General features: G+C 37.3%; 1 protein-coding gene across 4 annotated transcripts in view; it reads left to right on the top strand.

Annotated features, from left to right (window-relative positions):
- Positions 1-25,587, top strand: part of TTC29 (tetratricopeptide repeat domain 29) — a 236,264-nt gene that overhangs the window by 110,857 nt on the left and 99,820 nt on the right. For all 4 annotated transcript variants that reach the window (XM_059373391.1, XM_059373409.1, XM_059373400.1 and 1 more), the window contains one exon: positions 18,135-18,226. In XM_059373391.1, coding sequence (XP_059229374.1) covers positions 18,135-18,226 — 92 coding nt within the window. The remainder of the gene's footprint in view (positions 1-18,134; positions 18,227-25,587) is intronic.

Here is a 25,587-nt window from a genome sequence, read left to right as displayed (position 1 = left end):
TATTTTTATTTAGTTTTATAAAGATCTTATTTATTTATTTATTTATTTGAGAGAGAGAGAGCATGAGCTGGGGAATGAGCAGAGGGAGACAGAGAGAATCTCAAGCAGCCTCCATGTTCAGCATAGAGCCCGACACAGGCTCCATCTCACCATCCTGAGATCATGACCTGAGCTGAAATCAATAGTTGAATGATGAACCAACTGAGCCACACAGGTGCCCCAGTAAGATGTTTTTAAACTCATTTGTTAAGACTCATCACAGATCACATATATACATTCTTAATAATATTCTCATCTGTTCCACCTCATGAATTACTGGTTGGCCTAAATAACATTTTGTTATTCTTGCCCAGTAGGAATTATTATCAAATAACACTTGAAGCTGAAAAAGAGAATCATTCACTGTCTGCTGTCAAGCTAGGTCAGAATAGGCACAGAGTTTGGGGACACAGAAAGTATAAGTAGCAAGTGGCATCAGGCTAGGAATGACCCACTGCTTTATAGCTTCTCCAGAGAAAGAGACATCAGGAATCCTCACCTAGAATTTCCATCTTCCATCTCTCTCTGACCCTCCATTGGCATAGATAATGGAGTACCATGGATTCTTCACTGGTCATGACTTAACCACATAGTTGAATTTGCCTGTTTCCCGTAGATGTTTTGCTGACAATGAAATATCTAGCAGGACTAGAGTTAATATATCTGTAAGAAGAAAAAGCAGTACAATTATTTTTCAAAAGCAGTGTGTTCAACGTATTTTTCCTATAACGCTGTACCTCTTTTTGCTACTGATGCAAATTTGCTATCTACTAGCAACTCAGTAAATGCAAGGGAAAGAGCATCAACAATCTTGTTTGTTAGGTTTCCAGCTGAATCATCTGTAGGGCAGAATGTTGTAAATCTTGGATAAAATGAAATAGGGGGAGAGACATAGGGTACTTTTGGTAGATTTCCATGCTCTCTGTCACCACCTTAACCATTATCACAGTATGATATAGTGATTAAGAGCATGGCCCCTGGACCTAACTCCAAAGCCTGGTCCTGCCACTACTAATCATGTGACATTGGTGAGTTACTTAACCCCTCTTGTGCCTCAATTTCCTCACCTGCAACATGAGGATTACACTAGTAGCTAACTCATAGAGTGCTTAGAAGGGTTAAATGGGTTAACATTCAAAAATCATTTAGAACTATGTCTGCCTTCCTGTGCTCCCTCAATAAATACTGGTGAATATTATAGAATAGTAGAAGTATGATTTGCTGAGTCCGCACAAGAATTATGCTATCTCCTGCTGCCCTCGCTGACTTACCAGATCAGAGACAAATCTCTTAGCATCCTGCCTTGTAAACTGTAGATGGTATTTATTAATCTAGCTTGCTGATGAAAATTCCAATGGAATAGTAAAGAGATAATGGTTTATTGGCCCTTATTATTGTACTGCAAATGATTTAACTATACATTTTTCCTAAATTTAATTAAACATATTCATTTTCCCTATGAGCTTATATTAGCTTACAGCACAGTGACTGTTTATTATGTTCATTTTATATGTTTATAATATCACAGATATTACCAAAATAAACATTTTCCTCTTAAAATATTATGTAAATAATCATTAATATTTGTTACAAGTTACAAAACCAAAATTACTTTTTAATTGTTTATTTTAATAGATTACATGGAAATAGAGAAGTGCTATCCAGGCAATCATTAGAATCTTCAGAATAGGTTTTGAAAGTGCAAGAAAGACCACCAAATTAGGAGTCAGACATTCTGGGTTCTGGCTGCGTTTTTGTCACAAGCTCTTTGGTCTTGGACAAGTTATTAAATCTCATTCATTTTACTTGACAACATTGTTACAAGATGCCACTGTTATAATCCTGACTGACAATAAGACAGGTGATCCCTAAAGGAGCCAGAGTGTGGGGCCCAGCCTGCATGGTGACATTGTCAGGCAGCATGTTGGCACAGAGGTGGGAGAAAGGGCCAGATAAGAGTGCTGTCTTTGAAATCAGTTGGCTTGGGTTCAAGTCCTTTCTTGATCACTTACCACTTGATAACCTTGGCATCTTGGCTTTATTTCTATGCGCCTCAGGTTTCTCACCTTTAAAGAGAGAAAAGAATAATAATAATGCCTGAGTGTTGGGAAAATTAAGTTAGTTAATGTGTAGAACAATCTGTGATACATTCATCCACCAAAAGTTTTGGAGCGCCATTGCCAGGCCCTGTTTTAGATGCTTGGAATATACCAAAAGCAGAACAAAGATCTTTGTCCTCATGGAATGTCCCTTCCATTGGAGAAAGACAATGAAGGTGAAATGTAATAAACAAGTGAGTTAGATAATATGTCAGACACTAATAAGTACTACAGAGAAAAGAAAATGTAGAAGGGAATAATTTGGAAGTGCCACAAGTGGTGGGTAGAAGACATTTTCAACAGGTGATCAGAGAAGACCTCCATGAGAAGTTGACATTTGAGGAAAGACTGCAGGCAGATGATGAGAGAGATGATGGAAGTACATTCCAGGTAGAGGTAAGAGGTCAAGGCCAAAGCTCTGAGGCACCAAGCCTAAACCTGGAGGCTTGGGGCCAGTGAGGCTGAGGAGAAGCAAAAGGGGAGCAAAGGAATAGGAACCAAATTCAGAGAGATTAGGGATGGGGTTGTGAAAGGACTTACAAAACAAGGTGGGTTTTTTCTGTGTCAAAAAGGGGTCAACTGAAGGCAGAGGAATGGCATAATGAATACTCAGTATTAATGATTATTAGCTATGATAATTAGTCCATGTGATGAAAAAAATAGCAGCTGGTAATAGATAAAAGGTGTAACCAGGCAAGCATGAGGTTAACATCTAGAATATCAGACATTGGGCTGCAGTGGGTACCCCCGTAGGTCAGTAGAGAACAGCTTCTGGGAATGGTGCCAGAAGGTTGTAAGCTGCAAGTGAAGATCTAGGTCAGCCACAGTCATGCTCAGGGTTATCCAGCAGCAGGTAGATCACAGTGCTCAAAAACAAAATAAGAAGGATCTAAAGTCCAATAAACCCAGTTCAGATCTTTTCTTCTTCCCCAACCCTAGGACTGTGTGTACTAGAGCAAGTTACCCAACCTCTCTGCACTTAAGTTTATCTCATTTGTATGATGGGAATATTAGTGTTTACCTCAAAGGGCTCTGTGCACATTAAATATACCATGAATATAAACTACTTCACACATGTAGCTTTTGCTCCATAAATGGTAGTGACTGCGTTCGCAAGTGACAAGCACCAAACCAAGACAAGACTGAGAGGACTGGCACTCCTGATGAGAGCAGGCTGAGGCAACAAGGTAGGTCTCCAAGCTTGCAGTAAGTAGGGACCCAACCAGCTCCCAAGACAGATTTAGGCAGGAAGAACAAGATGGGGATGCAGCTCCAGGGGCGGGGGCACATGCTGGGAGTTTGGTGTCAAGGCATATGGAAAGAGCCCAGTTCCCTTAATAGAGTTTAAAACAGAATATGATCTGCGGCAGACTGATGTGATGCCAGGTTTCTGCCCTGGCAGGTTAGGGACAGGGATGGCCCCGGGGACTGTGGCAGGTCAGAATTGCTAATGGGATGGCAGGGCTCAGGAAGCGGAACGACTGGCAAGTCATTACAGAAATGATCTCTACAGTTGCTTCTGGTCTCTATAATTCTCCATTTCTAAGTATTGATAAATAATTTGAAAACGCCAAATATAATGGTAATTTTCTAGTTTATCATATAAAACTTAAAGCTTACTCTAAGAATGCTAGCAGCAATTTGTTTTGCTATTTTATTTTCAGCTCATATGTTCTTTCAGAGCTGATCAAAGGCATTGGTTGCAAAGTGTAAAATAAATCATGCTTCTAAATAAACCACTAAAGAGTGTTAAATTGATTTAAGTGATTTTAGGAATATTAATATTTAAAACATCTCTGTCCCAAGCCTCTTTATGACTACCTATAGCAATAATAACTACCATTTCATTCTACCATTCTTCATCTTACAATATTACATAGTAAACTGTGTAAAAAAAAAACAACATTATTTTTTAGCACTGGAATAGAAGTGTAGGATTTCTGCTATTTATTTATGTTTAAATATCTTGAATTTTATTCAGTCGATAAAAGTATACTCGATTAATGCATTTGCTATACTCTTTGCCTAGGTTGAGGTGAATAGAGTGCAGTGTTTGTTTTTTATTATTAAAGAAACTTTGCCTTCCACTCCCGTTCCTTTATAGTAAATTTGATTTTAAGCAGCACGTATTTCAGGATTAGCCCCAGGTTTGAGAAATTTTCTAGCTTCGGAATTTTGCATCTCTAGCTTATCGGAAAATATTGTTAAAACTGCATACATGATTTTCATAGATTTTTTTTTTTAATACATAGGGGAAAGAAGGTATCTGCAGTGTTAAATGGAATATCAGTGAATGTCCCCCCGTAGGAGGGAGGGTCCGGGCACCAAAGCATCCCGTGCACGCGCTTTGGTGTTAGAGTCACCTAGGCTGTGCGGCTGACAGCCCGCTCTGTGAGTGAAGACACAGTGGTGATAAAAGCAACCAGACATCTGGATCACAGTGCACACATTCAAAGGCATTTCTGAACTGTTCGCACATTTGTACTCACCCGGGTCCCCAGCCTTGCCCAGGGGCTCGCTCATCATTTTCTTCTCTGACTCTTCCTGTCTTCATCTTTTTTTTTTTTTTTTTTTTTTTTTTTTTGGTACTTCAGCAACCTTCCTTTTCCTTTCCAAGTCACCTCCATCTGCTTATGTGTCAGCGTGGCCCTCCCGGCACACGCCTGGCTGAGGAATCCGGGAGCCCTCCCCGCCTCTGCACAGCGCTGCCGCGTGCCTGTCACTGCTCAGCGCTCCGTGCCACACTGGCTTGTTTTGTCAATAACCATTTATTTGTTGCTGGAATAGTAGCAGCCATTACATCTGACCCCCCTGTTTCATCAATTATGGATAGATTATTGGATGTGAACATCTGCAAAAGCTTGCTGTTGAACTCACCTCTTGGCTGGGATTAGATAAAGTACTAAACTGTTGTTTATTGTCAGGCCAAAACTCTACTGGGAAGGCAGGGAATTCCAAGAGTGGCAGAGCCCCATCAGAAGTACCCAAAATCATTTCGTATTGCCACTGTTTCCCCTAAGATTCCAGCCATTTATTATTTACACTTATTACTAGTTGTTATAACCTACTTGATAAAAGCTCTTGGCAGGCATCGCATTTCTAGTCATGGTCGCATCTGTCAGAATGGAAATGACTCATACATTGTTTTCTTGCCTCTTCCATCCCAGGGAAAGGGTAATAGATGAAGCTTCCTCTGTATGTGAGCATTCAGAGGAAGACTTTCCTACCATGTTTTATTTCAAAGAAACGTGTTCACCCAGCTTGATCTGAAAGTATTACATCGTGGATCTAAATTAGGGTTTACCGAGTTTACCAGAATAATGGCCTGTGGTGGAAAGGATATCAGATTGTACAGAGAGAATATGCTGAAAATGTTTTTAAAGGCTTTCATGGATTTCTGAGAAGGGGGAAGCAGAAGGAAGTTTTATTGAATCCTGCCTTCAATGAGGGAGAAATCTAGTAAGAGGGATTACGAATAGATGATGGCCGTACCTCCAGGGGGAAAAACAAATCTCCTGGCGGGAATTGGTTCATGCAGAATTACAGAAATTTTCACAGTATTAGTGTTTATTAAAACCTCCTAGGTAATATAGAACACTAATAGAGAACACACTCTTTCCTGTGGAGCCAGAAACCGTCACACTCAAAGTGGTCAGATGGAAGAAGGTTCGGGGGAAGCTGGAGAACTTGGTTTGTCAGTGAGCTATGACTTTTCCCTGCTTACCTAGCTGTCTTAGCCTGTTACCTGTGAAGATAGAGACTGTATTTGTCTGTCGTCAGTCTAGATTAAAAGAAAGAGAAAGAAATGTTTTATCCTCCCTCCACAGATAGGAAGAGTTATTTCCTCACGATACCATGACTAACCTAACAATTTCAGCCTTGGATCTGCTTGTCCTCACAGAGTGCAATGGGCTTGTAAAGGGGAAACTTAGTCATCTGGGAATATGATGGCACGAAACAAGCACACGTTCAGTAGGGGCTTCTTATGTCACTTGAAAAAGTCATTTAAGTTCTCCTTTAGGAATTTGGCCTGTTTGCTGATACTTGAATCCTTGGACTGGCTGTTAACTGAAAAATTTCCCATACTTTCCATTTACCATATTTTTTTCCTTTATTGAATGAGATACAATGCAAAACATATATAATGTAATAGAATACAATTGACAATAAACTATGATTTATGTTACATTCAATTCAATATTTACTTATGTAAAAGCTTATTTTTCTTTAGGCCAATCATATATCTTGTATTATCAGTATAATAATAATAATTCTTATTGTAACGGTATTCTATAATACAACAGCTTGGTATATCCCCCCTCATATTTCTGCAGGTACTTCGCTACCAGTATCTTCCAGGGGTGCTACCGTATTCATTTAACAATATTCAGCATTAACATAAAACCAGGAGCTAGGGTATAAGGGAGAGCAAAAACAGATACATCGCCTGCCCTCATGGCACTTACGATCTAATTGGAGAGAGAAACCAATACTGATAAATACTGTAGATAAATACGATGCTGTGGTGAGTTCTGGAATACCACCAGGAAGTGGTGTGTACGTGTACAGGGACTCAAAGAGTCAGGCGTGAAAAAAGAAATAGCAACGCAGGCAGAAGCTTGTGAGGGTGGACAGCACAGGGCTCATTCCTGAGAGTGAAAGGTCTCTATGGCTGGAGAGAGGTTCCCAGGGCCCCCTACATTCCAGCAAGACATACATGTTGACGTCTCTGCACTGGGAAAGTGAGTGACAATATATGTTTGGTCAAATTAAATTTGACTGGCACTTCATTTGATTCGGTTTGCCACCACCATCTTTAGTCTCCATAAATAACAGACAACTGAAATTACTGGTAATGTTATCATAGGTATAATGGAATCATTTGTCACAATCACTTTTCATCCTCATAGAAACATAACCAAGTGGAGCTTGAGAATTTCCTAGTTTAAAAAAATACACAAACTTTTCTTCATTCAGAATCTTTTCTGGAACTGAAATCTCTAATCATTTTATATGATCTGTCTTTGGTGGCCTGCTGCCATGGGAAGTATCATCCTATACTATCTTTCACTGGCAAACTTGGAGGGGGAAAAGCCTTGAAGTTATTTATTTGCCTCTTTAGCTCTAGAGAGCCCTCTGTCTCTCAGTACTTCTGTTTTATTCTTTGGGTACAAGAAAGGGATTCATTCAGATTACCTCAAGTAACGGAAATACTTGTAGAGGTTCCTGTGGTAATGAGAGGAATCCTATCCCATGAGTACCCAGGATCAGGAGATGGTTGGGTCTCGTGAACTGAAAGATCCCTGGGAACTGGAGGATCCCTAGAATACAAGGGGCTGAGTTTTCTTATTATCCCCCCAGCAGCAGCAGTCAGTTGGATGCACTCTATTGACGTAAGTCGATCACTTTCTCCATGTTCTTTTATCCTCATTTCTGCCATTACCAACTGCTCAATGGGTCTGAATTTCCTAAGAGAGCGTGACAGAACTTATGTAACTAATGAATCATTGAACACTACATCAAAAGCTAATGATGTACTACACAGTGGCTAACTGAACATAAAAAAAAAAAGAACTGACTAATCACTATAGTCGTCCACCAAATAGAACTTTGTATGTCAGGCCATGACATAGAATCTATTCTCTCTCTCTCTCTATATATATATAATATTATATGTTATATTATATAATAATATTTTGTATTATATAATATAAATAATATTTAACAATATATTATATGTTATTATATTTTATTATATAAAAATTATATCATATACATATATATATAAAATATATAATCTATATATACTATAAGTATATATATATATAACTATATAGTTTCATAGATTACTGGACTGCCTTTAGTCAAGAACCTTCTAGCAAAATGTAAAACAAAGTCTTCAGTGGATTTTCCTAGCAAGAACTTAAGGGCAGGGAAAATTTCTTTTTAAGGAGCTGCGAAGTATAACTCACACCATGATTGGCTTGTACAGGATAAGTATTTTTATGCTTTCTGAATTATAGTATAGAAAATAATTGAGAATTAGAACTGAAATTCTTCATAAATTTGTCTCCTTAACATACTACAAACCTATAATGACCGATTTAGAAATGGCAGTTTTGAGCAATATGTTCCAATTTACTACTCAGAAAACTTTTATTTTTAGCTGCAAGTGAAATTCTATCTCATTATTTTGGGTCTTGAGAGTCCCCTGTATATTGGACATCTAGAGAGACAGTTTTAAGGTGAAAGAAGATTCTTGGAATTTTTTTTTTTTAAGATTTATTTCTATCTTTGTAAAAGCTTTTTTGAAAATACAATATAAACTCCTAGCGTGTGAGAAATTAACAATTCTAATTCAGTTTACATCATTTAAGGATAACCTTAAATTTTCATCAAATTCTTAAAAATTTTAGGTGGTACAAAAAAAATTTGCTATTTTTGAAGAGAACTTATCATTGCACTTATAGTAGTTGCTAATAAATATGAACCAAAGGTATTATAGATTCAGCTCTCCTTGCTATCAGCTACTTCAGTGTAGGGACATTCTTTAAAAAGCAATTCATTAAGAGTATGTGTGATTCTTCAAATAAGCATGAAGATAACATTTTTTTAAAAAAATAACTTTTCAATTGCATGAAAGGACTCATCTTTTTGTTTCTTTTAAAAAATTTTAAAAATGGGTTTATCAGGGACTTTAAAGCCAATGATAAATTATTGAAACAATCAGAGCCTATCTTAAATTACTAAATGTATCAATGTAGAGTTCTGAACTCCAACTAATATTTTTGGAAGGGAGTGTTTTAGATCCTTTGGTCCTACCCCATTATCTTCCAGACTTGGATACTGAAGCTCAAGGTGACCAGGTGACCCGTCAAAATCATACCCTGAGCTAATGGCAGAAGAGAATCTAGAGCTCATACCTTTTCACATTCAATCCTTTCTGTACTAGACCACGTAACCTTCATGCTATGTGTTGGGCAACACAATAAACGGTGTGGAATAGTCACTCCAAATGATGAGTAATGCATTTCAGGAAGAGAGAGTTCCTGAAAGAGAGTTCAGGTGATCAACATAAATAGGCTACACTGCTCCTAACTTAAGTATATAGTTTCAGTGGAATGTGAAGTATTTAACTACTTTTGTGTGTTACAGTTTACAGAGCTGCATAATGTGCTGGTCCTCAGTGTTCATTCAATATAACATATTTGTAGAAAAGGATTACTGTATTTGCTACACGTTGAGTACAATGACTTTGCAAAAAAAATGTGTAAGTGATGGGCTGACAGTTCTGTTTACTCCATTTTTACCATCTTCTGCCATCTCCGCTTGCTGACTCCTGTAAAGTACTCTGAATGTTGTGGTCCAGTCTGGTCCTCAGCCTGTTACTGCAGTGCTTGTCAGAAATCATTAGCCACTGATTTCTTTGACTAATGTTGCAGTTGATTGTCTGAATCATGTTCAGACACTGTAAATGAGGCAGAAACATCCTTTCTGCTCACCAACTGTGAAATGGCTAAAGGGGGTTAGATTGCCAGAAATCAGAATAAATGTATTTCCGATAAGACTTGACATTGATTTCAAGCTCAAGATGGCAGACTTGATTTTTTTTATTTCTGTATTTCTTATTGCACAAGAGTGAATCTGTATCATTGCCTTTTTCTCCTCGAAGTAATGCATGATATTCAGCACTGTGCCAAACTTTTGTTATGAAATGGCACAATTTGGGGTTTGTGTAGGAGAGGTATAACAGCTAGCTGTACTATCTTTTTATGGTGGGCAAGGAAGAAGAGGTAAAACATACACCCTAGGTAATAGACCATAACTTATAAACAAACCTGATGGATGCATCTTCATGGTTTCAGGGACATTTTTTGGTCCAGATGGGTTTATTTAAACTCTTCTAGAACTCAGACAAAACTAAAAATGAAACATTCAAATGGCTATACAGTTGGGGTACATTCTCACTCATTTCAGAATCTCCTGGATGACTTCGTATGTTAGGAGGCTTTGAGGAGGGAAGACAGCTATCTTTCAGTATTAGAAGGACTCTTACATGGATGAGGGATGAACTCATCTTGTGTTGTCCCACTAAACACAGCCATGGCGAACAGTAGAAGTTACCAGTTTTGCTTAACTTAACCAATAATTCTCACGTAATTCTTCAGTGGTAGAGCAGTTGGCTCCACAAGGTGTTGTTTCCAATCATGAAAATGTTTGAGGTAAAGGCTAAACCGGGATTGCTTCACATCAACACTATTCATGTTTTGGGCTGGATAATTCTTTGTTATGAGGAACTACCATGTGCATTGTAGGGTATCTAGCAGCATCCTTGGTTCCTACTCGCTAAATGATAGTAGCAACCCTCCCAATTTTGACGACCTCAAATATTTCCAGACATTACCAAATATCCCCTAGGGGACAAAATCACCCCATTTGAGAACCACTTAGATAAGATAAGTACACAGGAAAATTAAGCAGTTGCTTTATTCAAATCTTTAGTAGGTATTATTAATACCTCATCTTATTGGAACTTTATAACATATCTTCAAGGTAGACTTTATTCATTTCCATTTTATACCTGAGGAAATATGCTCAGAGAGAGAAAGTCACTTGACACGTGTCACTCAGCTCAGTAGTAGACCTGTGTGACTTGAAAGCCTATGCTATTTGAAGAAAATGTGAACACCCAGAGGGAAATTTGATTAATTATCCCATAAGACTCCTCTAAAGCCTGGTCTATGCCCTCAGAGGAGAAGTCCCTACTGATTTCAAATATTGAATTAACTAAGGAAGAGAGCAGTGGGGGAGGGTGGTAAGTGAAGGAGGAATGTCTACAGAAAAAAAATACCAAAAGTATGAAGTAAAAGTAGAATTATAGTTCTTTGAAATTTTTGCAAAATTACAAAATTTCCATCCCAAATGGGCTACACATTAGAACTTATTTTATGTGCTGGTTTCCCTGATTGTTTCTCTGCAGAAACAAAGACAGATGGGGTCACCAGCCAGAGCAGGAAGGCCTGTTTAAACTTCTTTTCACTGATCTGTCTTAGTTAGAGTTGTGCATGCTTGGTGCTATGCCAGAGGGAAAAAGAAGAGTATTTCCTTTCATTTCCCTAGACACAGGAACAACTCTGCATTAAATCTTTTGAGGGGCACCTGGTTGGTTAAGCATCTGACTCTTGATCTCAGCTCAGTTCTTGATTTCAGGGTCTCTGGGAGTGGAGCCTACTTAAAAAGGTTTTTGTTTTTGTTTTCGTTTTTTAACTTGGATAATGGGAAACAAGGCAGGCAGTGCCCCACCTTGGACACGGCATATTTTAACCAAACACGATGAGCTGCCTAGAAATTAGACAAAAACTACGAATAAAATAATCCTGCAAGAGTACATTTACAAGCATGAAATAAAAAATGAAAGTGAATAAAGAAATAAAAAATTACGAGCATGAGTAAAGAATGCAAGTGAATAACCCACCTCACTTTCAGAATAATAGTCACAGTCCTTCCTTGTAACCAAATAGATAAATTGCAACTTGAAAGTTTGTCACTCCATACCATCAATTAAAACTGTGATTAAAAACTAATGATGTAGGGTCCCTGGGTGGCTCAGTAGGTTAAGCCTCTGCCTTCACTCAGGTCATGATCTCAGGGTACTGGGATCAAGCCCCACATCAGGCTCTCTGCTCAGCAGGGAGCCTGCTTTTCCTTTCTCTCTATGCCTGTCTCTCTGCCTATCTATGATCTCTGTCTGTCAAATAAATAAATAAAATATTTTTTTAAAAAACTAATGATGTACTATATGGTGACATAACAATAAAAAATAAATAAATCTTTTTTAAAATTTAACAAATAAAACTGTGATTACTTAGTACATGTTACTAGACAAAACATTCTGTGGGTGAATCTTAAAGCAGACTTTCTGTTGGGCATTGTTTTTTCTGTGTACTCTGGTAAAACTTCTTTCTCACTGTGGCCCTCCTCACTTCCCCAAACCTTCATTAAAGCTGCCCACCTCACCACTGACCCAATCCTGTCATTCCTTTAGATTGAGTTTCTCTTCCTATAGGAAGCCTTTCTCAGATCTTCATTGTTCCTACACTATTTGAACTTCACTCATGTATACATTTAATTACAAGTTTTCTCCCCATCCTCTAAATGCCGTGTAGATGGCATGGGGGCAGGGATTTTGTATTGTTTGCTGTTGTATGTCTAGCACCCAGAGCATGGCTTGGCCAGTAGAAGACACTCAGTCTTTGTTTAATGAATTAATGCCTTTGGACTAGATTTTTAGCCCTTTATACAGACTTACAGCACTATATAATATCAGTGTCTGTAAGTCTTATTGCATTAGTAAGGCCTTTAAGGGCGGGGATATATCTATATTACATATGCAGATATGTAATATACACTGTGTACCTAAAATATATATATATGTAGTTTTATCTTTCAATTACATCGAATGATCTGATAGAATGACCTAGAAGAGTACTTTGCATTATATGTTTATTTATTATAAATAGAGGTTAAGCATTATGAAGAAAGCAAAAGTGATAAGGTGCTACCTTTGAGGTATCAGTGACTAACAAGTCCCTGATGTTCACATCATCAACTGCACGTCTCCCCTCCTCCCTTTTATTATTCTCTTCCATACCACTTTGATAAGGAGATTGTGGAAAATTGTGTGAAGCTTCTAGAAAACCTGAGGCATACAAGTAGATCCAAAGAGGTTATAAAAACAAGTACCTGCTTCAATGATCGTATCATAAGGCCGAGTTTTACCAGAAGGCTGGCTGTTTTTGTTGTTGTTGTTTTATAATCAAATTATCCCGCACACACACTCTGAATTGTTTCATTTCACTTTGCTAGGCTGCATAAAACTCTACCCAGAAGAAGGGGTTTGGGGCTAGCAAGCTTCCTTTTGAAAATGTAACTTCTGGGGTTACCAAGGTGGCTCAGGCAGTTAAGCGTCCAACTCTCGGTTTCAGCTCAGGTCATGATCTCAGGATTGTGAGATCAAGCCCCACTGCAGACTCTGTGCTCAGCGGGGAGTCTGCTTGAGATTCTCTCCCTCTGCCCCTCTCCCTGCTTGCTCTCTCTCTGTCTCTCTCTCTCAAAATAAATAAATCTAAAAAAAAAAAAAAAAAAACCTACAACTTCTGTCAGAGTTAGTAATCTTTGGGTTATTCATACTTAAATAGGAACTACATTAATCAGCTACTGTCCTTCTATGTATCACTCAGCTGAAGAAATTCCCCTAGTAAAATGCAAACACACAGGGTGAGGGAGGTGGACCAGAAGGGAACAGGGCAGACGCCATGGTATTTCAGAATGTTTTCTAAGGCAGACCTTTCACCCAACGAAGAAAGAAAAAGCATATTTTTCCCCATCTCTCTTTTTTCTCTTCCAAGCAACAAACATAACTACAAATGAAAGGTAACATGAGGGATTGTTACAGTGAGAGAACTCTTCTAGGTCTTGACTGTGGAGGTGGTGGTTACAGGAATAGATACATGTGCTACAACCTCATAAAATTAACACCCACGTGCACACACACAAGCATGTGTAAAACTCATGAAATTGGAATGAAGTGGGTGGATTGTATCAACATCAGTCTCCTGGTTGTGCTTGGCAGGACATTACATGGGTGAGGGATACATGGGAGTGCTCTGTATCATTTCTTACAATTGCATGTGAATCTACCATAATGTTAAAGTACATACAGGTTTTAAAAACAAATTGACCAGGGGATGGTGTTTTCTTATAAAAGCTGGCTGGCAGAGGGGTGAGAAGATAATTCCACATGATCTGGAAAAGTTAGGCCAGGAATGATTGTCCTCATAGTGGTTTAAAGCAGATTTCAGCTGTGAAAACAAGTATAACACCCATTATTGTTGGAATATTTTTTCTGTGTTAATGTTGTCTACAGTAAGGAAGGGGATTGTAAGAACAGATGTATCCTCATCACTGGAAGTCCTCAACATGTGTAGACAGAAAACAATTGGATGTTTGAAATTAATAGACATAATAATGACTTCTTATATATCTGCCCTTAAAGGTGCCAAAGCTCACGCATAGAATTTATTCTTCTAATCTTCTGGAAGGACAAGGTTAGTCTTCTCTCTCTCTCTCTCTCTCTCTCTCTCTGTCTCCCTCTCCCTCTCTTTTTCTCCAAACCACCCCTCCCATCACTTTGTTGACAGGTGACAATCTTGACTTAAATCCAATGCTCCCTTGAAGGGTACTGCAGCAAAAGAAATTAATGATCCTTAAAATTTTATTTTACAGCAAACAATTCTTCGAAGAATTTGTCACATATTGCCAGCATTATTCTTTTGCACATTCTCATTTTTTTATGCTACATATTCTACTAGTTTTGTTTTTAGGTGACCAGAAGAAATTATATCATTTTAAGAACTTGGATTTTATTTGAAAATGCCTTTTCAGGTAATCAGTTTTATGGGAAGATAAAGACCATAGCCTTTAAAACTTCAGTTTTCAAAGCTTCATCTCCATTATTCACTGAAATTATTGGAGAAATTTGAGTAGCCATGTAGCAGTCAATTTTTATTAGGAATATGAACTGATTTTTCCAACTGTGATAACCTTGTCATCATGCACAGGTTAGTGTTTATTGAAATTCACCTAGTACTGTGCTTAATTGGTGTTGTCTTTTGTCTTTTGACAAAGGTTATGAAATTCATTGTCAATACAGTTTAAAGATACATAATGAATTTCTAATTCATCAAATAGTTTGCACCTGAGAGTCTTTATCCTCTCCTCTTACCTTTGATTTATGATGATAGAATTTAACATTCCAGACCCTGGATTTGTTTTTATAACATATGCTTGTCTGGGGCTATTCAGTCAAGTATAGTGGATCCCTCAGATCTGCACTGTATTTTCTCACTTGAAGTATTCTTTGTAAAAAAGATTCCACTATTTGTCTGATCATTCAAATTGATTACTGTTTGTTCATTTGTAAATTATACCCTGCCTACTTTAATTAAAAAGCAGGTAAGTTAGTTTACCGTAAGAGCAATATAAAACATCTTTATTTTCTACCCAATTACTAATATCAAGTTGTTTTTCCACTTCTATGAGTTTTCCCCTTGTATTTTAATCACGTCCTTTCTACTCCTCTTAGATTAGACTAGAGGATTCTCCAATCTGCTGAATTTTGCCTTGTATTCTCCTTGTGCTTCTCCTGTGTGTGTGTGTATGGTCTCCCACTCAAGCTCACACTCCTGAGGAGCAGAGGTCCTGTCTGATTGAGATGGGCTTCTCGGTGGCACTTTGTAGGTCTTCAGTTTGGATTTCATGTCATTCATTGTTTCTCTACTGGGCCAGTAATGAACTAAATTCTTCCTACTGCCTATATAGTTCCTATTTTTAGGTAAAACGTGTAAGGTGACATATGAACTCTCTCAAGCTGCAAATTAAGATGTGTTGCCTTTCCTTTGAGGGGGGAAATCCCTATGAGGAGCTGTTCACTAATGACTGGTTCACAGACTCCCAAACAATCTTGTCCTGTGGCTTATGTAGCTTACGTAGCGCTCTATATCATCTTCTGGTGGCCTCACAACTCCTCTAAGAAGCAGGTTTTCTTTTTCAATTCTGAGGAAGTCTTCTCCAAGAGCATTCCTGGACCAAATGTGTGAAATAACTAGGACTTGAATCCAAATCTTCTTACTCTGAGTTTAGTGTTCATTCCAGTAGACCATGTCTGCCTCCAGGAGGAGGCTTCTGTGGAGTCAAGCCTGAGGCCAAAACCAAAAGCCCAGACTGAGTTCGTTTTTGCCCTTGCTCCTTCGCATACTTGTGTGGGATAGGAGTTATCAGCCCTGAAGTATTTACCTGTAATTTCTTGGGTACCTGCTCTCCTATCCATAGGGTGAAGAGTCATACCCCTAAGATAATGGGTGCCTGTAGATACTTCCTGTACTGCTACAAGTAGCCAGGGACGTGGGAGAGTATGCGGGATAAGTATAGTATAAGCCCTGGGGAATCCTGCCTTCGGTCATCACTAATTCACACAATGCATCAACCCAAACCTCTGTACCACAAGACTGTAAATGCCTTCAGGGCTGCAAGCATGTTCCCTTCTATTTAAGATTTCTTAGGGTCTAACATAGCACCTGGTACACAGTAACAGTATTTGCTGAGTAAACAAATTGTTTTTGGCAGGAAACATAATAATATTCAATCTTAAAGTTCTAGAATGTCATATAAAGATGTGTGAACCAAAAAAAGACACTAGACGGTCTCTTTCTAAATATTTTGATATTTGGATTCAATAAGGTCTCCTATAAATTCACAAAACTCATGAATTCTGCCCCTTCACTGGGAAAGGTCTATGTCAAGTTATATCAGATTTAATGTAGGTGTTGTCAGTTATGCAAGACAAAGTGAAGAGGGTATTCTCAGTTTTATACAAGGCATATTAAGAGGCTTAAAAATAAGAATCAAGGGTGCCTGGGTGGCTCAGTGGGTTAAGCCGCTGCCTTCGGCTCAGGTCATGATCTCAGAGTCCTGGGATCGAGTCCCGCATCGGGCTCTCTGCTCAGCGGAGAGCCTGCTTCCCTCTCTCTCTCTCTGCCTGCCTCTCCATCTACTTGTGATTTCTCTCTGTCAAATAAATAAATAAAATATAAAAAAAAAAAATAAATAAGAATCAAAATTTTGAACTTTGTGGGTTTAACAGGAATTAAAAGCCTGGGTCAATATGTATCAGTAAGTTTTGATACCAGCATTCCAACAAGCACTTATAAACCACACACACACGCAAAATTTATTGGGTACACGGGCACCTGGGTGGCTCAGTGGGTTAAGCCTCTGCCTTCGGCTCAGGTCATGATCTCAGGGTCCTTCGGCTCAATCCCCCCATCGGGCTCTCTGCTCAGCGGGGAGCCTGCTTCCTCCTCTCTCCCTGCCTGCCTCTCTGCCTGCTTGTGATCTCTGTCTGTCAAATAAATAAATAAATAAAATCTTTAAAGAAAAAAAAAATTAAGGTATCATGATGGCCTCATTGAAATTATTTCCAAACATGAACCCTAAGAAAGTCAAGTCAAATATCAAGACTGCCTCTAATACTTAAATCTTCAAAGCTGCCTAATTCAGGCAGTAGCACACAGTGCATATTCACGTCCTCCCTCAGCCTGACTCTCTCTCCAAATGCTGTCAAATGACTTTCACTAATTCTGTCTTAGAAAATGTGCAAAAAGGATTTCCATAGAGGTCTTTGGAGATTTCCTGTGTCCTCATGTGTGTAATAGGTTGGGTCAAGTAACAATGAAGGAAGAAGAAAGAATAGAAATTTTCTTTTACATATTTTCCTCCTCCTGGCCACTGAAAGAGAAAAAGAAGAAAAAGGGAAATTATGCCATAAAGATGGTGTCCATGTTGAATTAAATTAAGATCATATGTTTGGCGGTGGCAGCCATAATCTTTTGATTATTGAAGAGATTGTTGGTAATGAAGTACATTTTTAAGAAATATTTTTAGTGTATACCAAATACACGCACAAACTGTGAGATATGCATCTAATAAAATGATAGATTTAGAAATTGCCTAGCACCTAAATTCACGCTTTTCAAAACAGCTATTTATAGAAAGAAAAGTGATATGTAAGCTACCCCAGTAGAATATTATAATCTGCCTTCTATTACCTTAGATAATAGTACCATATTTTAAAATAATGTTGTAAACCATTCAATTATTTATTCACACCTAAGTTCTATAAATTGGAAGATTTGGGATTGTGCAAGAAAAGAAGTATTTTTACAAAAGTAAGACCTCACTGTCATGGCTTAAAGACATTGCTGTGAAACAAGTTATGCTATCGATAAAAATAAACCAAACCAACATGAATTTTTAATAAAAAAATATTTTATGGAGACATTAAAAACAACTATTAATTTTCAGCTTTTCTGTTATGAAATGAAACATCAGTGTATCTGGCCGTGCTGTATATTTAATATGTATTTCTTTTCCTGATAGGTCCTTAACACTTGCAGTAAAATCTCCACAGACCTGGATGATGATCTCAGCCTGGGGAGAGCCTATGAAGCAATAGCCAAGGTCCTGCAGAGGTAAGTTAGCACATCCTTGTCTTGCTGTCACTGTGAATTCACTCAGCTGTGAAAGACTTAAATTGTTTGAGGTCTGTCGCTTTCCATTACTGCCTGCTTAAATTTTAAGCAGTGCCCTTCTTAAGTGACCCTTTCATCGTAAGTTATTTTAAACCAATGTGGCATTTTAAAATATGCACCTAAACTCTTCTTTGTCTGTGCCTCCTTTGTACTGTTTTATTTTTGATTTTCTGTAAGTTTAGTGAGAACCTTGAATGAAAGGGAAAAATCAGGTCACATCTCATAGGTTAAAAAAGCAGAGAGCACAGAAATATATAGTACGCTTCAGTAACTGTAGCTCACCGTAACCTTTCCGGATCTCTTCTTGGAGGAAAGTTTTCATTTATGCTTCAGTCTTGCTTCTTCCATGAAGACATCCTTCCTTCGAGTGTACGATCTGGATAAACAACGGAATGCGAGAACGGTATCCCCTCTATTTCATTTAAAACAGAAAATTTAATAAAAATATAGCTGAACAACAGATTTTTCCATGGAAAACATATTTATCTTTACTCGTATTGTGAACATTGTGTGTTCCATTTAATTATTGCATTGTGTTGCAACGTTATTTAATTCAAGGTAGAATAAGAAAAGTCATCAAAATTAAGGCCTTGGTTTTTGTATGTTATCTTATACTGAAGATACTGCTTTTTAATAATGGTTGTGTGCTGGTAGTAGTAGTAGTTAGTAGTGATAAGAAGAAGAAAAAGGACAGATAAAGAGTGTGTCAAATTCTAATTCCTGTATTTCAACTTGTAAACACATACAAAGAAGTATTTTAAAAGATAAAATAGTAAAAAAATAAAAAAGATAAAATTGTTATTTAAAAGGAATTTAAAAGATTAAATGCCTTGTGAACTGAAAGTACATCATCATTATATAATTACCATTGCCAATATAATAATCATTAATAAATAAATAATTAAATATCAAAATACCCATGCCAACAAAATGAAAGGTCCCTACAAAACACCAAATAAAAGACAATGCTGTCATCGCTAGAAGTGGTTAGGGACACAGATATATCTATAAGGAAAGTAAGAGTATTTACCCCAGGAAGGAAGGGCCAGCCATGGGTAAAGCAAGTGAGATTGGTAACAAACCTCTGGAAAATCAACCCAGCTATCCCTTAAACTTTTACTTTCCATGTAACAACTGGAAGGAAGCAGATGTTTGAACACAAAGGAGAGATTTAGAAGTTTTCAATTTAATGTCTATTTGGAACACCCCAACTCTGTGCCCTTTGGTGCAGTTCATTTTGATTTCTAAATTACTTGACTCTGTTGTTAACATGGCTCAGAATCAGTAGAAAATGGTTGGAGTATTTGCCTTGCTTTGTAGTAGCAGACCTGGCCTAAGCCTGTACAGTTAAATAAATGCATCCCTTAACATGTTTACAAAATAATTTTTACAAAATGACATGTGTTCCAGGATAACTAAAGAGAAAATTCCAGGGGAAAATATTTTTTACAAACATATCTTGAGTACTTACTGTGTCATAAGGGTTGGAATGCCACTTTGGTTACTGATAGTTTTTATTTCTTAAACGTCTGGATGCATGAGATTATCTTAAAATAATTCTCACCTGTTAAAGACAAGTGTCTCTCTTGGAATATTTTAATCTCCACTCAAGGATCGGAATTCCTGGCTTATGTGATAAAAGCTGAGAGAGTGGAACAATTATCTGCTAAATCTTGGCAACAATAACAGACAGGCAATTTAATGTTTTCATTTGGCTGCTGAAGTGTTATTTGGGGCCTAGGTGTGGCAAAGGATACAGCTATATTTGATATATCATAAAGAAGGAAGAGTTTTTGGCAGAAATGGGAACAATTCTATTCCAGCAGTCTAGTAACCTGTCTTGGGGCAAACATGTAATAAATAGGCAGGAAGATTGACCCCCCCACACCTCATTTTTATACCCAATGAAACAAATTGCCCTTATAAGAATTTCCATCTACTAAGTACCAGATGAAGCCATCAATGATTTGTATGGTAGACCTGGGTTCTTAGTTTTATAATGTTATGTAATACACAAGGGAGTACAGGAGATGCTTCTTCTGGGGCCATAGGGAACAAGTACCCCAGAGACACTGCAAGCTTTCCAGTGCAAATCTACCATTTTGCAGCATGGTTACTGGTTATGGGATAGCATCCAGGGGACTGTAAGCCGCAGCATACTCTTTTACCATTTGTGCAAAATAACTCAAGAGACAGATGTTTCAAAAACAAATGCTCTCTTCAGGTAGACAACACACCCTAGTTATCTAAGAAGACTTAATCAATCAAGTCCACTGATTACTAAAATTGCATTGATACAAATTTTGTGGTCATTTAAAAAAGATTTAACTTTGTAAGGGCTTGGTGTTCCTTAATTCGTGCGCGTGCGCACACACACACACACACACACACACCCCTTTCAAAGTCCTAAACTGCCCTCAGATTAGCAGCAACATTCAAGAAATGAAGCACAACCAAAATAGAGGAAATTATGGGAGAGGCAGCAGAGAAATAAATCAAGCCGCACATGAAGCTAAGCTTTACATCTTCTCTAAATCTCTTTTTCCTAACCTGTGCAATTGGACAAGTTTCACTAATGGTAGCCCTATCTCTATAAATATATTTTATCTCTTTAAAGAAAATGGAAGAGGATAGCCATGTCTAGCATAAGTGTGTGTCTAAGGCTATCAGCTGAGCATGCATGAAAGGTGAATAATCTCTAAGGCTAGAAGCTTCTAAAATGGTTATAAGAATTTATACTAAGCCTTCAATTGAAAAACACACCATATTCCCTCAAGACTAAGGACTTGGTAATACAGAGTTGTCCATTTGGTAATGCTGGACCCAGCCATCCATTAGAGTTATTGATGAAGCTTTTAATAGTGAACAGTGTTTGTTATTTTTGCCATTGTTCTGAATAATATTAATTGCACAAGGGGTTAAGGAGCGTAACAGAAAATAAGCATTACAATATCTTTCCCTGCCCCACTTGGAATACTGGTGAAGAAAAGGGGGGTCGATAGTCTCAAATGATAAAAATTGCCTATGACACAGCTATAAAAGCCAGAATTATGGTCCATAAAACAAAAAGAGAGTGAGTTGAGAAATTACCAAATAAATATTATTATTAACACAGACAGACAATTTTAGTAAATACAGAGAGCAAAATTCTTCAGTTTTCTTTACGGCTTTTTTTTTTTTTCCTCATTTACTGAAGTAACTCATTTTACTGAAATGCTGAGACTCTGTGAATAATTACGATGACTTTTGAAAAGAATCTAGGTGGAAAAAAATCACAAAAATGAGAATTGGTCAAGACACACTGGTCACAACTAGCCTATCTCTGGGTTTATTCCATACTCATTGTAAATTTTCTTGCAAACTCAGGTTAAATTATTCCCCAGAAAACTTTCCACAGTGGAGATCTTTCAATCAATCAGTACAAAGTTTCAAGTGTGAAAATTACCTTTCTGTTATAGCTGAAAATTAATTTCTTTTTGCTTGAGAGAAATGACATGCCCTAGTAATTTTCATATATTCTTTAAAATGGAATACCCGGGCTTTGATGCGAAATTTCCTAAAAATGACACCCCAAAAATACATCAAAACATTTCTATTAATTCATGAAATTAAGAATAGCTTTTTACATTTTCTCCTGTCACTGATTCCATTTGCCTTATTACTTTCATCTGTGGCCCACAAACTTGGTGGCACAATCAACAATCCCCTTAGTGGCTGTTTCATCTCTGCTCTATTTGATTTCTTCTCTCTGAGTAAATGATTAAGTTTTCATGCATTGGTTCAACCAAAATCTATGTTCACTCAACCACATCCTTTATTGATTACTTCTACTGCAAACAGTAGGCCAAGTGTGATATACATAATTGGACAGTTGTCAGGGGATGTGGGTGTTAACAGTCCTGTTTTCCCAGTTGGAAACTGGAATCACCTTGATACACAAATATTCTGCACTGTTTCATTCTCATCCTTTGGACCGAGGAGTCCTGTTCCTCAGAATATATGTTTTTAACTCTCTAAGGTCTGGTTGAATGAATTTAATGATTATACCATATAATATGCTGTTCAAGTTGCACCTGTGCACTGCATATAGAAAACTGGAATTAATATTTGTCTAACATTTTAACCTTGTCCTTTAACTTAGACAAATAATCTGTGGCTCTTCTACAAGGGAATATTTGATTCTTTCCCTTCCAAAGAGAGATTCGCTTCTAATTCTGTTGCCAACTTTGAAATTTAGAAATCCTTGAAGTAACATGTGATATGTACATCTCATATGCTGTAGTAACAATTTTTGTTGGCTGTAGAACTAAACCTTCATTGAGTGGAGTATATACTTTGTACTAGAAAGACTTTTTCTCTAGCATTATTTTTAGAGCAAGTTCCAAGTAATTTAAGATATTTTTTTGGAAATCTATTACTACTTTGGGAGAAAAACAATGGGACTCACCCACCAATAGTTTTGTTTATACTGTTTTGCATTTCTTGCTCACTGAACTCAGTTTTTTGTTTGTGTATGTTGTAATTTAACAATCCTCATCAGGCCGAACATAATCCAAAATGTACTTCCATGAAAAAAAATACTAGCTTTTAGGAACATGAACATAAATAACCTTCAGTGAGTCCATTTTAACTAAATAAAAATAATAATTTTTCCCTGAGGTTTAAAAGTGATATGTAAAGAATACTGTCCTTTATTTTTTCTTTTATCAACTTTTTTTTATTGAATATTACAGTCCAAGAAAGAGCTTGGAGAGTTCACATCAATTTGATAAAACATTTTTAGTCCTAGAAACACAAGTTTGCTCAAAATTCTAAATAGTGTGCTATTTTATTTATTAATAATTTTATAATCTCCAGCTCTCTCAATACCATTTTAGTTGTCCCACAAAACAAGTATTTAAATTTGTAAGTGCACCTCTCATGGTACTTTACTCCATGTCTGCATTTGAAATATCCCTCATAATTTTTCTGGAGAATTGAGCTATGCCTAAATGCGGAAGAAAATTATTCATGATTTTGTTATGAAAAAATGAGAAGAGAATCATAAACAGCAATATTCACAACTTCAGGAATGTGAAACTCCATTGTACTTCTGAAACACAGAGTATTCTTTGACCAATAAGAAAAGAAAAGAAGAATGCATCCAATAGTACCGGGCACTCAGGTAAACAGAAAGTGTTAGTTCTTTAACCCTGTTTCCCTAAAAGCCAGGGTCTTTACATGCCATCTGCCTTGCAGAGTGTATGTTCACATTATGGCATTTCACTCATTGCACAATGGAAGATTTTCAAAAAGTAACTTAGCGGGTTGCCTGGGCAGTTCAGTTGGTTAAGCCTCCAACTCTCGATTTCAGCTCAAGTCGTGATCTCAGGGTCCCAGGACTGAGCCCCACCCCAGGCTCTGCACTCAGCAGGGAGCCTGCTTGTCTCCTTCTCCCTCTGCCCCACCCGCTGCATGTCCTTGCTCTCTCTCACAAATAAACTAAATAAATCTTTAATGCAATCTAACTTATTTTTGCAAGCATACCTTAGCTTATCTATGAAAATGAATAGTATTCTCATCAACTCTTGGGAAGTTATGCAAGTTGATACCTCTAATCCTGACACAACCTATTTAAAATTATACTCTTTTGAAATGATTTCTGAGCTTGTGGCATATGCTTTTGATATGTTTATCAAAATGTATACGTGTATATACACACACACACACACACAGATACTCAAAAGAGCAGCACAGCATTGTCTCTGGAAAGAGCCAAAAGAATTTAGAGGCACACTGAAAAATGCAGTAAATAATCCCTATGGGTAACCTCATTTTTGAAACAAAATTCAGTAAATTTCTTATGAATACTTTACACTACTATACTATGCAGGAATTTCCTAAAGAGGAATTCCAAAATTGCCGTTAGCCTCATCATTAGATGACATCACCTAAAAGGAAATTATCTTCCTTTCCATGCTTTGTATGTCTGGAAACTAGAAATATGGATATGAAGCACAGGGGGGAAAATTGGGGCCAGAAATATGGATTTGCCAGACGTATGCATGTAGGAGTTAGGGCATGGCATAGTAGGAAATAAAATTGCTCACAGTAGGCTTTTAATGAAGAGTAAAGGAATGCCTGGGATAGAACTCTAGAAACAGCCAACTTTGGGCAGGCAGAGACCTCAGTGTCAGTGTAGTATCTAGGAAAATGAGAGATATAGGAGAAAAAGAATGGAGATTGGCCACGAGTCCTAGATGCTAGGGAGGGAGAAACATTTGGGAAAAGATGAAATAGTTAGCAGCAACTTTTAACTTACCCTGAAGATCTGTGTAAGGGTGGAGGATAAAGAAACACAGGAGTAGAGCAAAGAACCTGTGAATTTCTAAGCACACTAAACATTTTATGCAGTTTAAAATTCAAAGATGTTCCCCATGATACACGTTATAATTTTTCAAATGTATATGCCATTTGAGATGGCAATTATATTCACTGGATTTGACTCCCAATCTGTTTGGCTCCCTTTTAAGACTAAGTTTACCCCCAAACACTAGTCTTGCTTTTGTGAAGATACTCAAATAAATGTGCTCTAGGTTTTAAAGCACTTTAGACAGCTTATAGTACCTATCTCAGTTAATTCTATGTATGAATGATTATATTTATCTCCAGATTGACAGTGAAACACTTTAAGGGCAGGAACCATATTCCCCAGCACATTGTAGGGCATTTGAAAGTCTCTCAAGGAAGTTACTGAAATAGAAAGAGGTTCTTGATGTTACCAAAATATCAGGAGACAAGAGTTGACAGTCATGGACTCCAAACATCCAATGGCTGATATACTCACAATTTATCTGGGAGCTTAATTCTTATGAGTATTGCATAAGCATTTCCTTTCTCAAATTTTCAACCATTCCTTTATTTAAAAATATAGGAAGCTTAGTATATGCTAAGCACTCTGGTAGTGCACTGTGGTAGAGCTATGTCATTCTAAGCATTTTGCCAGTATATTTATAATAACTTATGTAGATGACTTTAGTGACACCTAAGATTTCACAGCTAAGGGATACTTGCAAGAACAAACTACTATTCACCTTTTATAAACTTTTTAAAGGTATTATTTTTAAAAATAACAGCTTTATTGAGATATAAGCCATATACCATAAAACTCACCCCTCTTTTTTGACATTTGAAGACTGGTTTTATTAAATATTTAGTACAGATCAAAGACTGTGGCTTAACGATGCAGTTTTTACTCAAAGCTGCTGTGTTTATTTCCATACAGATCATAGAAAAATAGCACGTAGACAAAAAATTTAATT

This window comes from Mustela nigripes, chromosome 1 (genome assembly GCF_022355385.1).
Source record: "Mustela nigripes isolate SB6536 chromosome 1, MUSNIG.SB6536, whole genome shotgun sequence".
Taxonomy (NCBI): domain Eukaryota; kingdom Metazoa; phylum Chordata; class Mammalia; order Carnivora; family Mustelidae; genus Mustela; species Mustela nigripes.
The sequence above is the reverse complement of the archived record's forward strand: the minus strand, read 5'-3'. Positions and strand labels throughout refer to the sequence as shown.